Source organism: Somniosus microcephalus, chromosome 31 (assembly GCF_052327205.1).
Source record: "Somniosus microcephalus isolate GS21.2 chromosome 31, FLI_Smic_1.0, whole genome shotgun sequence".
Classification (NCBI taxonomy): Eukaryota; Metazoa; Chordata; class Chondrichthyes; order Squaliformes; family Somniosidae; genus Somniosus; species Somniosus microcephalus.
In genome coordinates this window covers 26,462,925-26,479,323 of record NC_141017.1, presented here as the reverse complement: position 1 = coordinate 26,479,323, position 16,399 = coordinate 26,462,925, and the positions used below count along the sequence as shown (strand labels likewise).

Genomic DNA, 16,399 nt, shown 5'->3' with positions numbered 1-16,399 from the left:
TGGTCTACAGAGAGCGGGAATGGGACTGACGGGATTGGTCTACAGAGAGCCGGGAATGGGACTGACGGGATTGGTCTACAGAGAGCCGGGAATGGGACTGACGGGATTGGTCTACAGAGAGTGGGAATGGGACTGACAGGATTGGTCTACAGAGAGCCGGCACGGACTCGATGGGCCGAATGGCCTCCTCCTGTGCCGCTATGAATCTATGACTCTATGGGACGGCAGATTGTATCGGCAGGACTGTCGATCAGGAAGACAATTAAAGAGGCAGCATTTTTATTGACAAGGGTTGATCCAGCCCGTCCCATCGACGTACCGAATGGATCTTTTAAAAGATTTGGTTCATAATATCGAAAGACAAACGTGTTTCAGGCGCGGTTAAGTTACTGTTCTATGAACGGCGAGGCCACTGGCTGCAGGGAGGCTGAGGCTTCCTAGTAGTCGGCCTACTGGTATTCATTGTGTGTCATGATTTGCCCCATCTACAGCAGCAGACAAGGTCCACCTGGACAAACGATAGGGCAGGTAAGAATGTGGCAGTCAGGAGTAAGAAGGGAAATTAGGTGAAACCTTTTTTTTATTCGTTCCTGGGATCTGGGCGTCGCTGGCAAGGCCCAGCATTTATTGCCCATCCCTAATTGCCCTTGAGAAGGTGGTGGTGAGCCGCCTTCTTGAACCGCTGCAGTCCGTGTGGTGAAGGTACTCCCACAGTGCTGTTAGGGAGGGAGTTCCGGGATTTTGACCCAGCGACGATGAAGGAACGGCCGATATATTTCCAAGTCAGGATGGTGTGTGACTTGGAGGGGAACTTGGAGGTGGTGGTGTTCCCATGCGCCTGCTGCCCTTGTCCTTCTAGGTGGAAGAGGTCGCGGGTTTGGGAGGTGCTGCCGAAGAAGCCTTAGCGAGTTGCTGCAGTGCAAGTTGTAGATGGTCCACACTGCAGCCACGGTGCGCCGGTGGTGGAGGGAGTGAATGTTTTTCACCCACAGGATAATCGAGTTGCAGAATTACTTTGAACCTGACGGTATTAATAGGTCCATTAAAATTTCATGCCATTGCATTTTGTTTAATAACATTTGTTCTCAAGATGCTGGCAAGGTTACTTTGCGAAGAGCTAGAGTAGGTCACTTTAGATGGCATTAAGAGTCAACCTCACAGTGCAGGCCAGACCAGGTAAGGGGTGACCAGTTCCCTTCCTTACAGGACATTGGTGAACGAGCAACAATCTAAGAGACTCTGGTGCCAGCCACTAATTGAATTCACTTTCACAACTTGTTGTGGTGGGATCTGAACTCACAACCCTCAGGATGGCAGAGCCAGCACCATAATCTTGGAGTTTAGAAAAATGAGAGGTGATCTTATTGAAACATGATACTGAGGGGGCTCGACAGGGTAGATGCAGAGAGGATGTTTCCCCTTGTGGGGGAATCTAGAACGAGGGGGCATAGTTTCAGAATAAAGGGTCGCCCATATAAAATGGAGATGAAGAGGAATTTCTTCTCTCAGAGGGTCGTAAATCTGTGGAATTCTCTGCCCCAGAGAGCTGTGGAGGCTGGGTCACTGAATATATTTAAGGTGGAGATAGACAGATTTTTGAACAATAAGGGAGTGATGGGTTATGGGGAGCGGGCAGGGAAACGGAGGTGAGGCCAAGATCAGATCAGCCATGATCTCATTAAACGGCGGAGCAGGCTTGAGGGGCCAAATGGCCGACTCCTGCTCCTATTTCGTATGTTCTAATCACTGCATTACCCTTACCATGCCAGTGTGTGATTAGCGCCTGAATGCTTAACACAATGCAGCAACTCGCCAAGGCTTCATCGACAGCACCTCCCAAACCCGCGACCTCCACCACCTAGAAGGACAAGGGCAGCAGGCGCATGGGAACACCACCACCTCCAAGTGCCCCTCCAAGTCACACACCATCCTGACTTGGAAGTATATCGGCCGATCCTTCATCATCGCTGGATCAAAATCCTGGAACTCCCTCCCTAACAGCACTGTGGGAGTACCTTCACCACATGGACTGCAGCGGTTCAAGAAGGCGGCTCACCACCACCTTCTCAAGGGGCGATTAGGGATGGGCAATACATGTCGGTCTTGCCAGCGACGCCCACATCCCATGAATGAATTTTTAAAAATGCATTAAACATTAGTTCTGGAATCCAACACCGTGACTACAGAGCCCATGTATTTCTGCAGAGAGACTGGATTGAGGGGTTGGTCAGATGTGAGTGGGTGAGGTTGATCTCTGAAAAAGGGGGCAAGCTTATGGTCACCAATTACCTTTTCACCTGCTCCTTAAAAAAATATCTCTAATGTTACAAGTCCGCATTGTGCTCCAGCCCCGCCCGTGTATTTCAGCTTGCAAAGAAACCCCCAGTAAAATGTGAAGAGTTTTATTTCAACAGCTTCTCGTGCAAGACAATTAGCCTCATTCCCAACACAAAGCAACACGCCAGAACATTTACCAGAGACTGGTTCACAGAACAATATACAACATTCAAAGGAAGTGATTACACATCTGGGCAGAAGCTTATAGTTGCTAATTTTGTCTTTTGTGTGACACTAATAAGGTCTGCATACACTCAAATACAAAAGGGCCATGTGATTTAGTGATCACAGTCTAAGGATAAGGGGTAAGCCATTTAGAACAGAAATGAGGAGGAATTTCTTCACCCAGAGAGTGGTGAACCTGTGGAATTCTCTACCACACAAGGCAGTGGAGGCCAATTCATTAAATATATTCAAGAAGGAGTTGGATATATTTCTTAAGGCTAAAGGGATCAAGGGATATGGGGAGAAAGCAGGGACAGGGTATTGAATTCGGATGATCAGCCATGATCGCATTGAATGGCGGAGCAGGCTCGAGGGACCGAATGGCCTACTCCTGCTCCTATCTTCTATGTGCCGTGGGTAGTAATCCCGCGTTTATGATGGGTCTTCATTCCTGTGACACACAGCGGGTTCTGTAATACTTCAAACCAAGAAAGATGATATAGTTTGTATTTTCTGGTTGGCATTATTTTGTTAACACTTTTGGTGCTAAAATAATGCCATATGGAAAATCATATTTTAAATACCTCTGTGTATCGAATTTTAGTTGCCATTTTAAATTTGCTGGCTGATGACTTTGGTTCTCAGGCCACGTTTCCTACATTACAACAGCGACTACACTTCAAAAAGTACAGTAATCCTTCCCCAACCGCGGGGGGACACGTCCCTGAAAACCCCCGTGGTTGGTAAAACCACGGGTTGGCAAATACAGTATAAATGTTCAAATAACACAATAAAAAAGAATATAAAAGCAATAAAATCACATTATTTACCTTGATCCTAAATCAGAAACAGCGTATATGCAAAATTCACTGCTGCGGTTGGCAAAAGTTGTCGCAGAGAGGAAAGCGTGTATACTTGAAATCCGCATATGGGGCGGGATTCCTGTACTTCGAACCAAGAAAGATTATATAGTTTGTATTTACTGGTTGGCATTACAGGAAACTCTGGTATCCGGCACTGACGGGACCGGCGTGTTGCCGGTTGATTAAAAATTCCGGATGACGGAGAGGGTTATCTACCGAGGCTATTTTTAACAAACAAAAATTAAAAAATCAAGAAATGTGCAGTATACAGTAATTGGGTACTCACCTACAGAATGTTGTGTTAAATGGATGGTGGAAGATGCTTGATTAAGTACAGTACTGCCAGTTGAGGGTAATCCATAGCTCTTTAATTACTTAACAGTAAAACAAAACTTATACAGTAAACGACTGTATACAGCACGGGAGAGTCAGCCTCCTGTTATTGAGGTGTTCCGGCTTCCGACAGCGCCAAGAAGCTGAGTAGTGGCAGTTTGGAGAACTACCCCCACTGACTAACTCGGCCACCGCGGGAGACTCGGACTCGGCAACATTGCCGGTTATTGAGGTGTTGTTTTCGGAGTGAGAACTTTGCCGGTTAATAGAGAATTCCGGATATTTAGGTGCCGTTTAAACGAGAGTTTCCTGTATTTTGTTAACACTTTTGGCGCTAAAATAATGCCATATGGAAAATCATATTTTAAATACCTCTGTGCATCGAACTTTAGTTGCCATTTTAAATTTGCTGACTGATGACTTTGGTTCCCAGGCTGCGTTTCCTACATTTGACTACACTTCAAAAAGTACTTCATTGGTTGTCAAGCACTTTGGGAATGTCCCGAGTCGTGAGAAGGCGCGATATAAATGTAAGTCGGGTCAGGTCCATCGGTCAATCACTCTTTCTTCACGTGTGTACCGACATCCATGGAGAAAATCACAGCCACGTCTTAGCCTGTCGTCACCTGACATCCAACTGTTTGCTTTCATAGACATAGACATAGAAGATAGGAGCAGGAGTAGGCCATTCGGCCCCTCGAGCCTGCTCCGCCATTCAATGCGATCATGGCTGATCATCCAAATTCAGTACCCTGTCCCTGCTTTCTCCCCATATCCCTTGATCCTCTTAGCTTTAAGAAATATATCCAACTCCTTCTTGAATATATTTAATGAATTGGTCTCAACTGCCTTCTGTGGTAGAGAATTCCACAGGTTCACCACTCTCTGGGTGAAGAAATTCCTCCTCATCTCAGTCCTAAATAGCTTACCCCTTATCCTTAGACTGTGACCCCTGGTTCTGGACTCCCCCGCCATCGGGAACATCCTTCCTGCATCTAGTCTGTCTAGTCCTGTTAGAATTTTATAAGTTTCAATGAGATTTATAAGTTTCAACTTCAGTCTCTTTCTCACTTGTACTCGTTCCAAGATACACTGGGTGGCATACTGTCTGCATTACATTGTCAAGTCTTTACCAGAGACGTCAAGCTCAATCATCAAGCTGAAGCCCACGTGCCAATTGTTATAAATCTCATCATCATAAAGAAACTACTCATGAAATAACACTGGACGGCCAGCTGGTGGTGCCGTCCGAGGAGTATAAATACTCGGGCGTGGGCCCAGCTTGTCCAGGGACATTTTGTAAGACAGGAACTAGTGAAGTACAACTAGACCTCCATGTTCTGAAACAAGTTGATTAAAGCCTTGCTTTATACTCGAACCAAGTGCGTAGTGAGTTTTATTACGTCACCAATGAGTTCTTTAGAAAACAAAATCGATGAATGTCCGTCACGCCAGCTAAATATGAAATATCAAGAAATACTGCACACAAAGCCGTGACATAACACAGGAGGCAGCTTTACTAAGAATCTTGCCCAAACAGACATAATGCACTGGGGAAAAGGCTACATGTTTTCTCCGTCGCCTTCTTGTTTCCATTTGCTTTAATATGATGAACTCCAGCTAATATTACAAATACAGAAAGTAGGTTTGGAATAAATAGATTTAAAGACTGAAATTACTCGGACTTGGAGCTCCTACATTACAACAGTGACCACTGTACGTCATTGGCTGTGAAGTGCTTTGGGACGTCCTGAGGACATGAAATGTGCTATATATAAGTGTAAGTTAGCTTTCTTTCTTTTATTCATTTGTGGGATCTGGGCGTCACTGGCTAGGCCAGCCTTTATTGCCCATCCCTAGTTGCCCTCGAGAAGGTGGTGGTGAGCTGCATCTTGTAGAGGGTACACACTGCAGCCAGGGTGCGCCGGTGGTGGAGGGAGTGAATGTTTAAGGTGGTTGATGAGGTGCCAATCAAGCGGGCTGCTTTGTCCTGGATGGTTTTGAGCTTCTTGAGTGTTGTTGGAGCTGCACTCATCCAGGCAAGTGGAGAGTATTCCATCACACTCCTTACTTGTGCCTTATAGATGGTGGAAAGGCTTTGGGGAGTCAGGAGGTGAGACACTCGCCGCAGAATACCCAGCCTCTGACCTGCTCTTGTTGCCACAGTATTTACGTGGCTAGTCCAGTTAAGTTTCTGGTCAATGGTGACCCCCAGGATGTTGATGGTGGGGGATTCGGTGATGGTAATGCCGTTGAATGTCAAGGGGCGGTGATTAGACTCTCGCTTGTTGGAGATAGTCATTGCCTGGCACTTCTGTGGCGCGAATGTTACCTGCCACTTATCAGCCCAAGCCTGAACGTCGTCCCGGTCTTGTTGCTTGCGGGCATGGACTGCTTCATTATCTGAGGAGTTGTGAATGGCGCTGAACACTGTGCAGTCATCAGCGAACATCCCCATTTCTGACCTTATGTTGGAGGGAAGGTCATTGATGAAGCAGCTGAAGATGGTTGGGCCTAGGACACTGCCCTGAGGAACTCCTTTCCATCCGTCCTTTCTGTCCGTCTGTCCATCTATCTATCTAACCTTGGTGTTACACTACCCCATGGGTGCTGGCTCCAATTACTCCAACAGCTGCTCAAAAATGCACTTTTGTTCAAAGTTATGAGTTGAAGTGTCAGCCATGGCTCAGTGGGCAGCACTCTCTCGCCTCCGAGTCAGAATGTCTGTCAGTTCGAGTCCCACTCCAGAGACTCGAGCACCAAAAAAAATCTAGGCTGACGCTCCCAGTGCGGTGTTGAGGGAGCGCTTTTGGATGAAGCATTAAACCGAGGCCCTGTCTGCCCTCTCAGGTGGATGTAAACCATGTCATGGCACTATTTGAAAAAGAGCAGGGGCGTTCTCCCCGGTATCCAGGCCTAAAGTTATCCCTCAACCAAGATCACTAAAAAGACAGGTCAACTTATCATGTATCACATTGCTGTTTGTGGGAGCTTGCTGTGCACAAAATGGCTGCCACATTTCCCTAAATTACAACAGTGACTACACTTCAAAAAAGTAATTCATTGGCTGTAAAGCGGCGAGGGTGTGAAAGGCGCTATCTGAATGGAACTTTCCTTTAATAGTGATGATTTTTCTATGTGTTCCCTATTATATATTACATTGCAAGCTCTTTTCTGATGGACGGTCATTGTTGTTTTCCAGTTGTCACTTCTGGTGTAGCTCAAAGATGCTAAACTCTCTAGCTCCCTACCTACCCAGTAGGTTGTTGTTAACCTTTACTATCCTCCTCCCTCCTTGCCCTTCTTGCCTCCCATCCTTTAACAACCTGGAATCTCCAAAGCTGGAACATTGCTCCATTTTTAGCTCCAGCCTTATCTGGCAAAACGTTACGAATATCTGGATGGTCATCATCCCAAAGTTGGCACAACACAGGCAGTGTTCAACAACAATAAGCCATGCAGTCATACGTCATTTGAATACTGAAAGCTGATTGGCTGAAATGTGTCCTCTACTCTATGATAGGTGAGTTGGGTTGGGTAGATTTCATGACAGATGAGTTGGGTTGGGTAGATCCTTTACAGATGAGTTGGTGGGGTGGAGCCTATGATAGATAGTTGGATCAGGTAAACTCCAAGATAGATCCGTTGGGTTGGGTGGACTTCATGATAGATGAGCTGTGGAAGGAATGGACTTGATGGGCTGAATGGTGTCCTCTACTGCAACTGGCAATTACTTGCTAGATCATTATCTAGAATTTTGACTAAAGTCATTACAGCCCTCAAAGAAAAGATGTATAGAGTTACTAATGAAGAATTTCATTGCGTCACTCAGCCATTCAGTTATTCTCAAGTCAATTGTCATCTTCTAAGAACTTAAGACACCTCGGTGACAAACTTCATCTCGGCGTTTCTGGAGCCATTCGCAAAACTGCTGTCTCTCACTCGCTTCTTAAACATAAAGGGGAAGGCTTTCTTGAAGGACTTCCTGAAACTCTCGCCCATGAAGGCATAGACAATGGGGTTGATTGAGGAGTTGGCGTAGGACATGCAGTTGGCCCAGGTTTTGATCTTGTAGGTCTCATAGTTGGCTTGGAAGTTTGTGTAGAAACCCTGGAAGAGGATGAAGAGCTGGATGGGGCCCCAACACATGGTAAACAACAACACGATCACCACCACCATCTTGGTAATCTTGGTTCTCATAGCAATTGACCGCTCTGATAAATGATGTACTTGCTGGAAGAGAATACATGGATGGGGAATTAATTGACAGCTTTTTCATATATCAAAATCAAGTAGCAACTAACAACTTTTGTTCATAAATATTTGTTCTCTTCCTGCCCCCGCCTTCCCTTGCCCAATAGGGTCTTTCAAATGTGGTTTTTACTTCCCCACAATATTTTCTTGTGCTCCTTTATGGCAATTGGTGAAGGAACGTAAAGGGGGGGGAGAAATTCATTATGGCCGCATTTGGGGGGCTAACTTTTAAAAGTTGAAAAATTAGCGCCAGCTACTAATGTCTTTCAACTTTAAAAAAATTAAGTTTTACGCTCCAGGAAGGATGTGGAGCGCTCAATCAAGTGTCCACTTCCTTCCTGGAGCGCAAGGGGCAGCAGGCGGGGCGGTAGGTGAACAGCGCTGCACACTGGGCCGGGCAGCGCTACCGTGTTGGGAGACTCCTTCCCCAACCTTAAAGGGAAGGGCCATCGCTGCAGGCTCTGCGAGGGGCAAAACTTACCTGGTCCCCGACGGCAGACGCGATCCGGCCCGATCAGCCCACTGCGCTGCAGCAGAGCGCCGGGCTGATCGAGCGCTGGAGAAGAAAACTGGAAAAAAAAACAGAAACATTGACATGAATCTTGTCATTCATGTGGAAATGACTTATGAAATAATGCTGGGTGGCCTGCTGGTGGCGCTGTCCAGGGAGAGTATAAATACTCGGGCATGGGCCCAGCTTGCTCAGGACATTCTTTTACAGGAACTAGTGAAGGACACAACTAGATCTCCATGTTGAAAACCAGTTGATTAAAGCTTTGTTTAATACTCAGACCAAGTGCCTCGTAGTTTCCTTACATCAAACATCATTTCAGATTTCTTACTTACCTCGGCCACCTCGCCTTTAAGTATCGCCCCAGAAGCGCCCGGCCTCCTGGTATACGCCTCCTGCAGCTGCCGGTGTTTTCGCCCGGCGATGCTGCAGTGGGGGGCGGAACCCAAGTTCGGGTCTGGGGCGACGCACATGGCGATGATGTCATGGCGAAGGCGATCGGGGTGCAACGCCATACCACCGCCGCAAACCTCCCGCCGAATATCGCGGGAGTCGGTCTTCTCGCCGCGCCCAGGCGATGTGATTACCGCCCCGTTATCGCACCCCCGGAGGCGATAATGGGAGGTGCAAAGGGACCCAATTTCTCCCCCAATGTCCTTTGTGACAACAGGCCATTCAACCCATCACACCCGCTCCAGGCAGGAGCCATCCCACACTTTCTGTTAACCCCCAAGGTGCTTTCACCTACCTTCAATCAAACAGTGCTAATGATAGCTCTCTAATCCTCAATCCTTCTTCTCAGCAGATATGAACCCAGTTCCCGTTGAAGGCAACTATTTAATCTGAATGAATTACATTCTCTGACTGGAAGACTGTTCCACAAGTCCACTATCCGATGGGGAAAAATGATCCTACCCAATTAATTTTACACACCAGGTAATGTTAGCAAACTAAAGCATTTCGGCATTTTCTCAATTTACTTTCAGAGTAAACGAGCAAATCCTTTCCTCAGGATAGGAGGTGGTTGGGTAAACTTCATGGTTGATGAGTTGGGCAGGGTAGAGCTCATAATTGATAAAGTGCACGATAGCCAAAACCATCTCACTGTTAGCAATCCCCACAATCTTTAGTGAACCTCTCCTGATAGGTCAATCATTCTCCTTCTCTCCTTCCCCTATGGTCAAGATGCTGCCTGGTGTTTCCACCTCCACATTAGGGTCCTTCCATCAAATCCCCATCTCCCTCCCTCATGGCTCTTCCAGGTTTCCTCCCCTCCCCTGGACAGACTAGATGCAGGATGTTCCCGATGGCCGGGGAGTCCAGAACCAGGGGTCACAGTCTAAGGATAAGGGGTAAGCCATTTAGGACTGAGATGAGGAGGAATTTCTTCACCCAGAGAGTGGTGAACCTGTGGAATTCTCTACCACAGAAGGCAGTTGAGGCCAATTCATTAAATATATTCAAGAAGGGGTTGGATATATTTCTTAAGGCTAAAGGGATCAAGGGATATGGGGAGAAAGCAGGGACAGGGTACTGAATTTGGATGATCAGCCATGATCTCATTGAATGGCGGAGCAGGCTCGAGGGGCCAAATGGCCTACTCCTGCTCCTATCTTCTATGTTTCTATGTTTTGTCTGTCCTGCTCCACCAGCCTGTCCAGATTTTGTGTCATTAAATGTTAGCAAAGCTACACATCTAAATTATAATTTTTTCAATTTGCCTCTTGTGAAATAACATTGAACTTGAGCTGAGGATCAATCATTCACACCCGTGGAATAATGAGCAGATACTCGGCATCACCCCATGATTGACAATTTGCACTTGTGATGGTGTTAATAGATGACTCCAGGTCAATTAAACACACTTCAGGGGGAGGCACTGAGTATTAAGCTTATTGCGATCGTCGCATTTTTGGATTTTAAAAGGACTATTGTGTATGGAATATGATGCCTCTTGAGCTACTGGGATCACAGAGTTGCCATGCCATGGAAGTCAACTGATCAAGGATTATAAGATATAAAAACAGAAAATGCTGGAGAAACTCAGCAGGTCGGGCAGCATCTGTGAAGAGAGAAACAGAGTTAACGTTTCAGGTCGATGGCCCTTCGTCAAAACTGGAAAAAAGCAGGAAAGGGAACAGATTTTTAAGCAAGTGTAGGGGCTGGGAAAGGGGGGAGGGGAGGAAAGAACAAAAGGGAAGGTCTGTGATAGGATAGAAGGCAGGAGACACTAAGATACATTAAGAGATATTCAAGGCAAAAGGAGATGGTAATGGGACAGGTTAAGGAACAAAGGATGGCTCTAGATGAAGTGTAAATTGCACTGGCAGAGTGAAAGACAGCTGCCCTGTGGGAGAGGAGAAAACACAAACAAAAAAAAAGTGTGGAAAAAATATATATATGATGGGGGCCGAGGTTATGATCTGAAATTGTTGAACTCGATATTGAGTCCGGAAGGCTGTAAAGTGCCTAATCGGAAGATGAGGTGCTGTTCCTCGAGTTTACGCTGAGCTTCCGTGGAACAATGCAAGAGGCCGAGGACAGTGAGGTCTGAGTGGGAGTAGAGCGGTGAATTAAAGTGACAGGCCACCGGAAGCTCGGGGTCACCCCCCCCCCGGATTATAAGATGTTAGGTAAGCATTCAGGAAGTTGTCTGAAATCTGTAGCTCGTTGGGTGAACTCCATGATATATAAGTCGGGTTGGATAGATTCCATTACTGACGCATTGGTGGGGTGGTAGTTGGGTTGAGTAAACTCCAAGATAGATAGTTGGGTTGAATAAACTCCAAGATAGATAGTTGGGTTGAGTAAACTCCAAGATAGATCAGTTGGGTTGAGTAAACTCCAAGATAGATAGTTGGGTTGAGTAAACTCCAAGATAGATAGTTGGGTTGAATAAACTCCAAGATAGATCAGTTGGGTTGAGTAAACCCCAAGATAGATCCGGTGGGTTGAGTAAACTCCAAGATAGATCTGGTGGGTTGGATGGACTTCATGATAGGTGAGCTGTGGAAGGAATGGACTTGATGGGCTGAATGGTGTTTTCTTTTTACATGAGTTCTTACGCTCCTTTCCAATTCTAAATATATATGGACTGTATTTTCATGATTGTCACTCACATAAGTGTGATTAAAAAACCAATATCCCAAATGGCCCTTTGCCAGTTCGAGCCAGTGCCCCTTGCCTTAACATCACAGTTGAAATTGAAGTCGCACCCCATGTTACGCGGAACTCAATTCCACACCAGTTGGAAGGCCAGTGAAGCAGGCAGTTAAGCTGCTCTAATAATGGGCATTCCCATGCTAACTTTGCTGGCCTTTATTACAAGAGGATTTGAATATAAGATTATTGCAATTATATAGGGCCCTGGTGAGACCACACCTGGAGTATTGTGTACAGTTTTGGTCTCCTTACCTAAGGAAGGACATACTTGCCGTAGAGGGAGTGCAACGAAGGTTCACCAGACTGGTTCCTGGGATGGGGGGATTGTCCCTATGAGGAGAGATTGAGTAGACTAGGCCTATATTCTCTAGAGTTTAGAAGAATGAGATGTGATCTCATTGAAACATACAAAATTCTTACAGGGCTTGACAGGGTAGATGCAGGGAGGATGTTTCCCCGGACTGGGGAGTCTAGAAACAGGGGTCAGAGTCTCAGAATAAGGGGTCGGCCATTTAGGACTGAGATGAGGAGAAGTTTCTTCACTCAGAGGGTGGTGAATCTTTGGAATTCTCTACCCCAGAGGGCTGTGGAGGCTCAGTCGTTGAGTATATTCAAGACAGAGATCAATAGGTTTTTGAATATTAAAGGAATCAAGGGATATGGGGATCGGGCGGGAAAGTGGAGATGAGGTAGAAGATCAGCCATGATCTTATTGAATGGCGGAGCGGGCTCGAGGGGCCGAATGGCCGACTCCTGCTCCTATTTCTTATGTTCTTAACGTTGCTCGCTCTTGATATGAAGACTCGTACAGTCACTTGCACCCCACGAGGAAAACCAGTCGGGGTTTAGCAACACCTACAGCCAGCAAGACGCAGTATAAATAGATCTCCCCGGCCGGTAGCCTATGGTTGCAGCTGACTGCGCTAGGCTCGCAGATGGCGATTGGATCAACAGCTTGAGAAGGGATTGAGGGACCTTACTCGGGTTGGTAACAAACCCTTTACATTTAGAAGAAGAATTAAATAATTTATGAAAACATTACGTCCTGCAGACCAACCAACCATTTCCAAATATTTTTTCTAAATCCTATTTTTCCAAGTCATTGCAGTGAATAAAAAAAACATTTGTAGGGTCCTTCCTTCAAGCTGCTGCAGGCCTTGGACTAGAAAAAAAACGCAATTTTTCTGCAATCCCGCCCTTCTCTCACCCCCTCACCTGCAGCCTTGCTCTCTGTCGCGACCCTATTATCTATCTGTTTTTAATATTCATCTTTCATCTGAGGTCATCCGAAACTCGGCTGCCCGTGTCCTAACTCGCACCAAGTCCCGTTCACCCATCACCCTGTGCTCGCTGACCTACATTGGCTCCCGGTTAAGCAACGCCTCGATTTCAAAATTCTCATCCTTGTTTTCAAATCCCTCCATGGCCTCACCCCTCCCTATCTCTGTAATCTCCTCCAGCCCCACAACCCCCCCGAGATATCTGCGCTCCTCTAATTGCTCTTGAGCATCCCTGATTATAATCGCTCCACCATTGGTGGCCGTGCCTTCTGTTGCCTCGGCCCCAAGCTCTGGAATTCCCTGCCTAAACCTCTCCGCCTCTCTTTCTACTTTAAGACACTCCTTAAAACCTACCTGTCACCTGCCCTAATTTCTCCTTATGTGGCTCAGTGTCAAATTTTTGGGGGGAGAAATTCGGTTGCTTAGCACCTCCTGTTAGCGGCTCCGGGGGGGCGCTAGGAACTTAGCGCCCGAGCGTGGTGATTTTAGCGCTGCTCGCGAAATTGACCAGCTAAACACTACCGCCATGATCTCCTGCGCCTGCAGATCGTGACGTCAGTCAAGTGTGCAACACCCGGTAGCGCCCCGGACTGGATATTGACCGGACCGCTAAGAATGACAGGTAGAGGGGAACGTTTCAAGTCGGGAAGGGGCTGGGGGAGCGCTATTTAAAGGCGGGCGCTTCCTGCCTTTTCTGGTTGGCAAAATTTTTGGTTTTAACGCTGTCCTAGGGAGTTTTTGGCCCTCAGCACCACTTTTGAGGTTCCTAAGCGCTGAGCTCTTTCCCTGGGCCTCGCCATTAGTGCTTCCAACACAATTGCTTTCGAGGTCTCTCCAGGCCGAGATTCAAGGCTGCAATGAGCAGGGAGTGGCTGGCCAGCAAGATGGCCCCTCCCCTTTAAGAACTGGATGGCGCCAGTCTGTCTGGCTTCCATGGTAACTGACATCACCTGAGCTTCGCCAGCGCTCTGAGGTAGCGCCTCGCTCCCCGACGTTAGCGTCTTAAGAGAGGTGTGTAGCGCTTGAGTTAGCGCTCAAATCACTTCCAGGGGCGATAGAGGCGAATTTTGCAGTCGGAGGTGATAATTAGCGCCGGGCGCTAAACTTTATGCCCGGCCGATATTAGCGCCCCAAAATGGGCGATACCGAATTTTTCCCCCTTTGTCTTTTACTACTCCTGTGAAGCACCATGGGACGCTTTACTACATTAAAGGCGCTATATAAATACAAGTTGTTGTTGTTGTTGTTTCACCCTCAGCAGCTCAGCAGTGCGATTTCCAACCACTGCCACCTCTGGCTCTGATAAAGACGTAAGAAGAAACAAGTCGTGGGACAAAAAAAAAAAAAATTAAGGTTGCAGTCAATGTTGCCCCGAATTTTTTTTTTTGTGTGCGTGGCCCCTTTAAGGAGCTGCGTGGCCCATTCAAATTTCCGCGCATGCGCCGGTTTGTCCATTGTGAAGCCGCTGGGCGGCCTGCGCAGCTTAACGGGTACATTGATCGCAGTTATACCGCCACTTCTGCATTAATGCCTTTTCGGTGCAAAAAAAAAGTGGCAGTATAACTCTGATCTGATAACTAAATGCGTGAAAGCAGGCTGCCTCACTCCACTCCCAGGTTACTTTACCTGCCGCATAGCTCTTCAGACTGGCGTGAAGCCAGGTTTTAAAAGTGCCCACGGGACCTGACGTGAGAAAACTACTAGGCACTTGGCCTAAGCGTTAAACAAAGCTTTAATCAACTGCTTTACAACATGGAGGTCTAGTTGTGACCTTCACTAGTTCCTGTTAAAGAATGTCCTGCGCAAGCTGGGCCCGTGCCTGAGTATTTATACTCTCCCTGGACAGCGCCACCCGTAGGCCGCTCAGTATTATTTCATAAGTCTTTCTTTCATGAATGACTGATTCATGTCAGGGCCCTTTCGTCGTGTGCTGCCAGCCCTGGCTCAGTTGCGCGAGCTCTCGCCTCTCAGTTAGCCGGCCGGTTGCGGGTCCAAGCTCCGCTCCAGAGGCTTGAGCCCGGAATCTCAGATGACACTCCAGTGCAGTGCTGCAAGGGAGGTGCTGCACTGTCGGAGCTCCATTAGGTCTCCCTCAGACTCGTCTTTTCCAACAGCCTGCTCAATCTTTCCTGATTCTTTTATCCTCCTTTCGGGTGAGTCGCTAAACCGAGGCCCCGTCTGCCCGCTCAGGTGGATGTAAAAGATCGTCAACATCTGACTTTACAGCTGTCAAAAATTTTAAGGCTAAAGGGATCAAGGGATATGGGGAGAAAGCAGGGACAGGGTACTGAATTTGGATGATCAGCCATGATCTCGTTAAATGGCGGAGCAGGCTCGAGGGGCCGAATGGCCTACTCCTGCTCCTATCTTCTATGTTTCTATGTTTCTATGAATTGTCATTGTTTGACAGCTTTGAGAACATTCTCTGTTGTTTGGTGAGTCCTTGTACTCAAGGCTCCCCAAACCTCTCTCCTGAGCAGAAAGCAGATGGCTGTTGCATCGGAGAATGCAGCTGCCATTCTGTCATAATATAAACAGAAAATGCTGGAGACACTCAGCAGGTCAGGCAGCATCTGTGAAGAGAGAAACAGAGTTAACGTTTCAGGTCGATGACCTTTCACCATTCTGTCATCTCTGCCGTGGAGATGCCGGAGCCTCCGGATCCCCAACGGTTGAAGCCTGCAGGAAGAAACAAAGGTAAGGAAACTTTTTCTAAGACTTTTCACTCACCTCACATACTTACCTCTCCAAACTTGCACACATCACTCACCTCCACAGCGCACTTTAGGACCACTCTCACCCCCGCAGATCCACTGCTCGCCTCGCTGACCCTGGCGGGGTTTCCCCCGACGTCGGGAAGCCCCGCCAGGGTCTGTTGGGAAAACGGGGATAATCCTCTTAGCTGCCTGTTAAGTGGCTGTAATCCCCTTCCCGCCTCGAGGAGACGGGACCCGGCGCGGGTCAGGTAACCGCCTCCTGGGAAGAAGGCACGGGGGCGGGTTGGGGGCGGGATGGGCACCCGCCCCCAGATTCTGCCATTTTCCCGGCAGTCCTGCCTCCAAACCCACCTCCCCGGGGCTGGGAAAATCGCCCCCCCCCCCCCCCCCGAGTATCTGTTCATGTATCTCAGTGCCGTTTGTGGGAGCTTGCTGTGCACAAATTGGATGTTGCAGTCCCCTAGATTCAAATAGGCCGTGAAAGGCGCTACATGAATGCAAGTTCCTTCTTTTCATAGGGAAACTTTTAATTATATATAAAGGAAGGGATACTCCTGCCTTTTGCCTTGTAACATTAAGGCAGACAAGGGACTGAAGCTGGGCAACACTTGCACAGACCTCCTATGGCGCTGGCCTTACTGTGACCTTGGTGGACGCGCAGCCCGGAGTATGACTCTGCTCTTACGTTCTCAGACTGAACTCAATAGATCTCAATCTGGGCGCGATAGATGTGATATAATTTCAGCCTAAACCACAAACTAACCGCCCATCTGCTGC

General features: G+C 47.5%; 1 protein-coding gene across 1 annotated transcript in view; it reads right to left on the bottom strand.

The window, feature by feature from the left end:
• Positions 1–5,197: 5,197 nt before the first annotated feature.
• LOC147097669 (G protein-coupled receptor 54-like) overlaps positions 5,198–16,399 on the bottom strand; it is a 55,980-nt gene continuing 44,778 nt past the window's right edge. Inside the window, exon 5 of the mRNA XM_085971666.1 lies at positions 5,198–7,931. Coding sequence (XP_085827792.1) covers positions 7,572–7,931 — 360 coding nt within the window. The 3' untranslated portion in view covers positions 5,198–7,571. The remainder of the gene's footprint in view (positions 7,932–16,399) is intronic.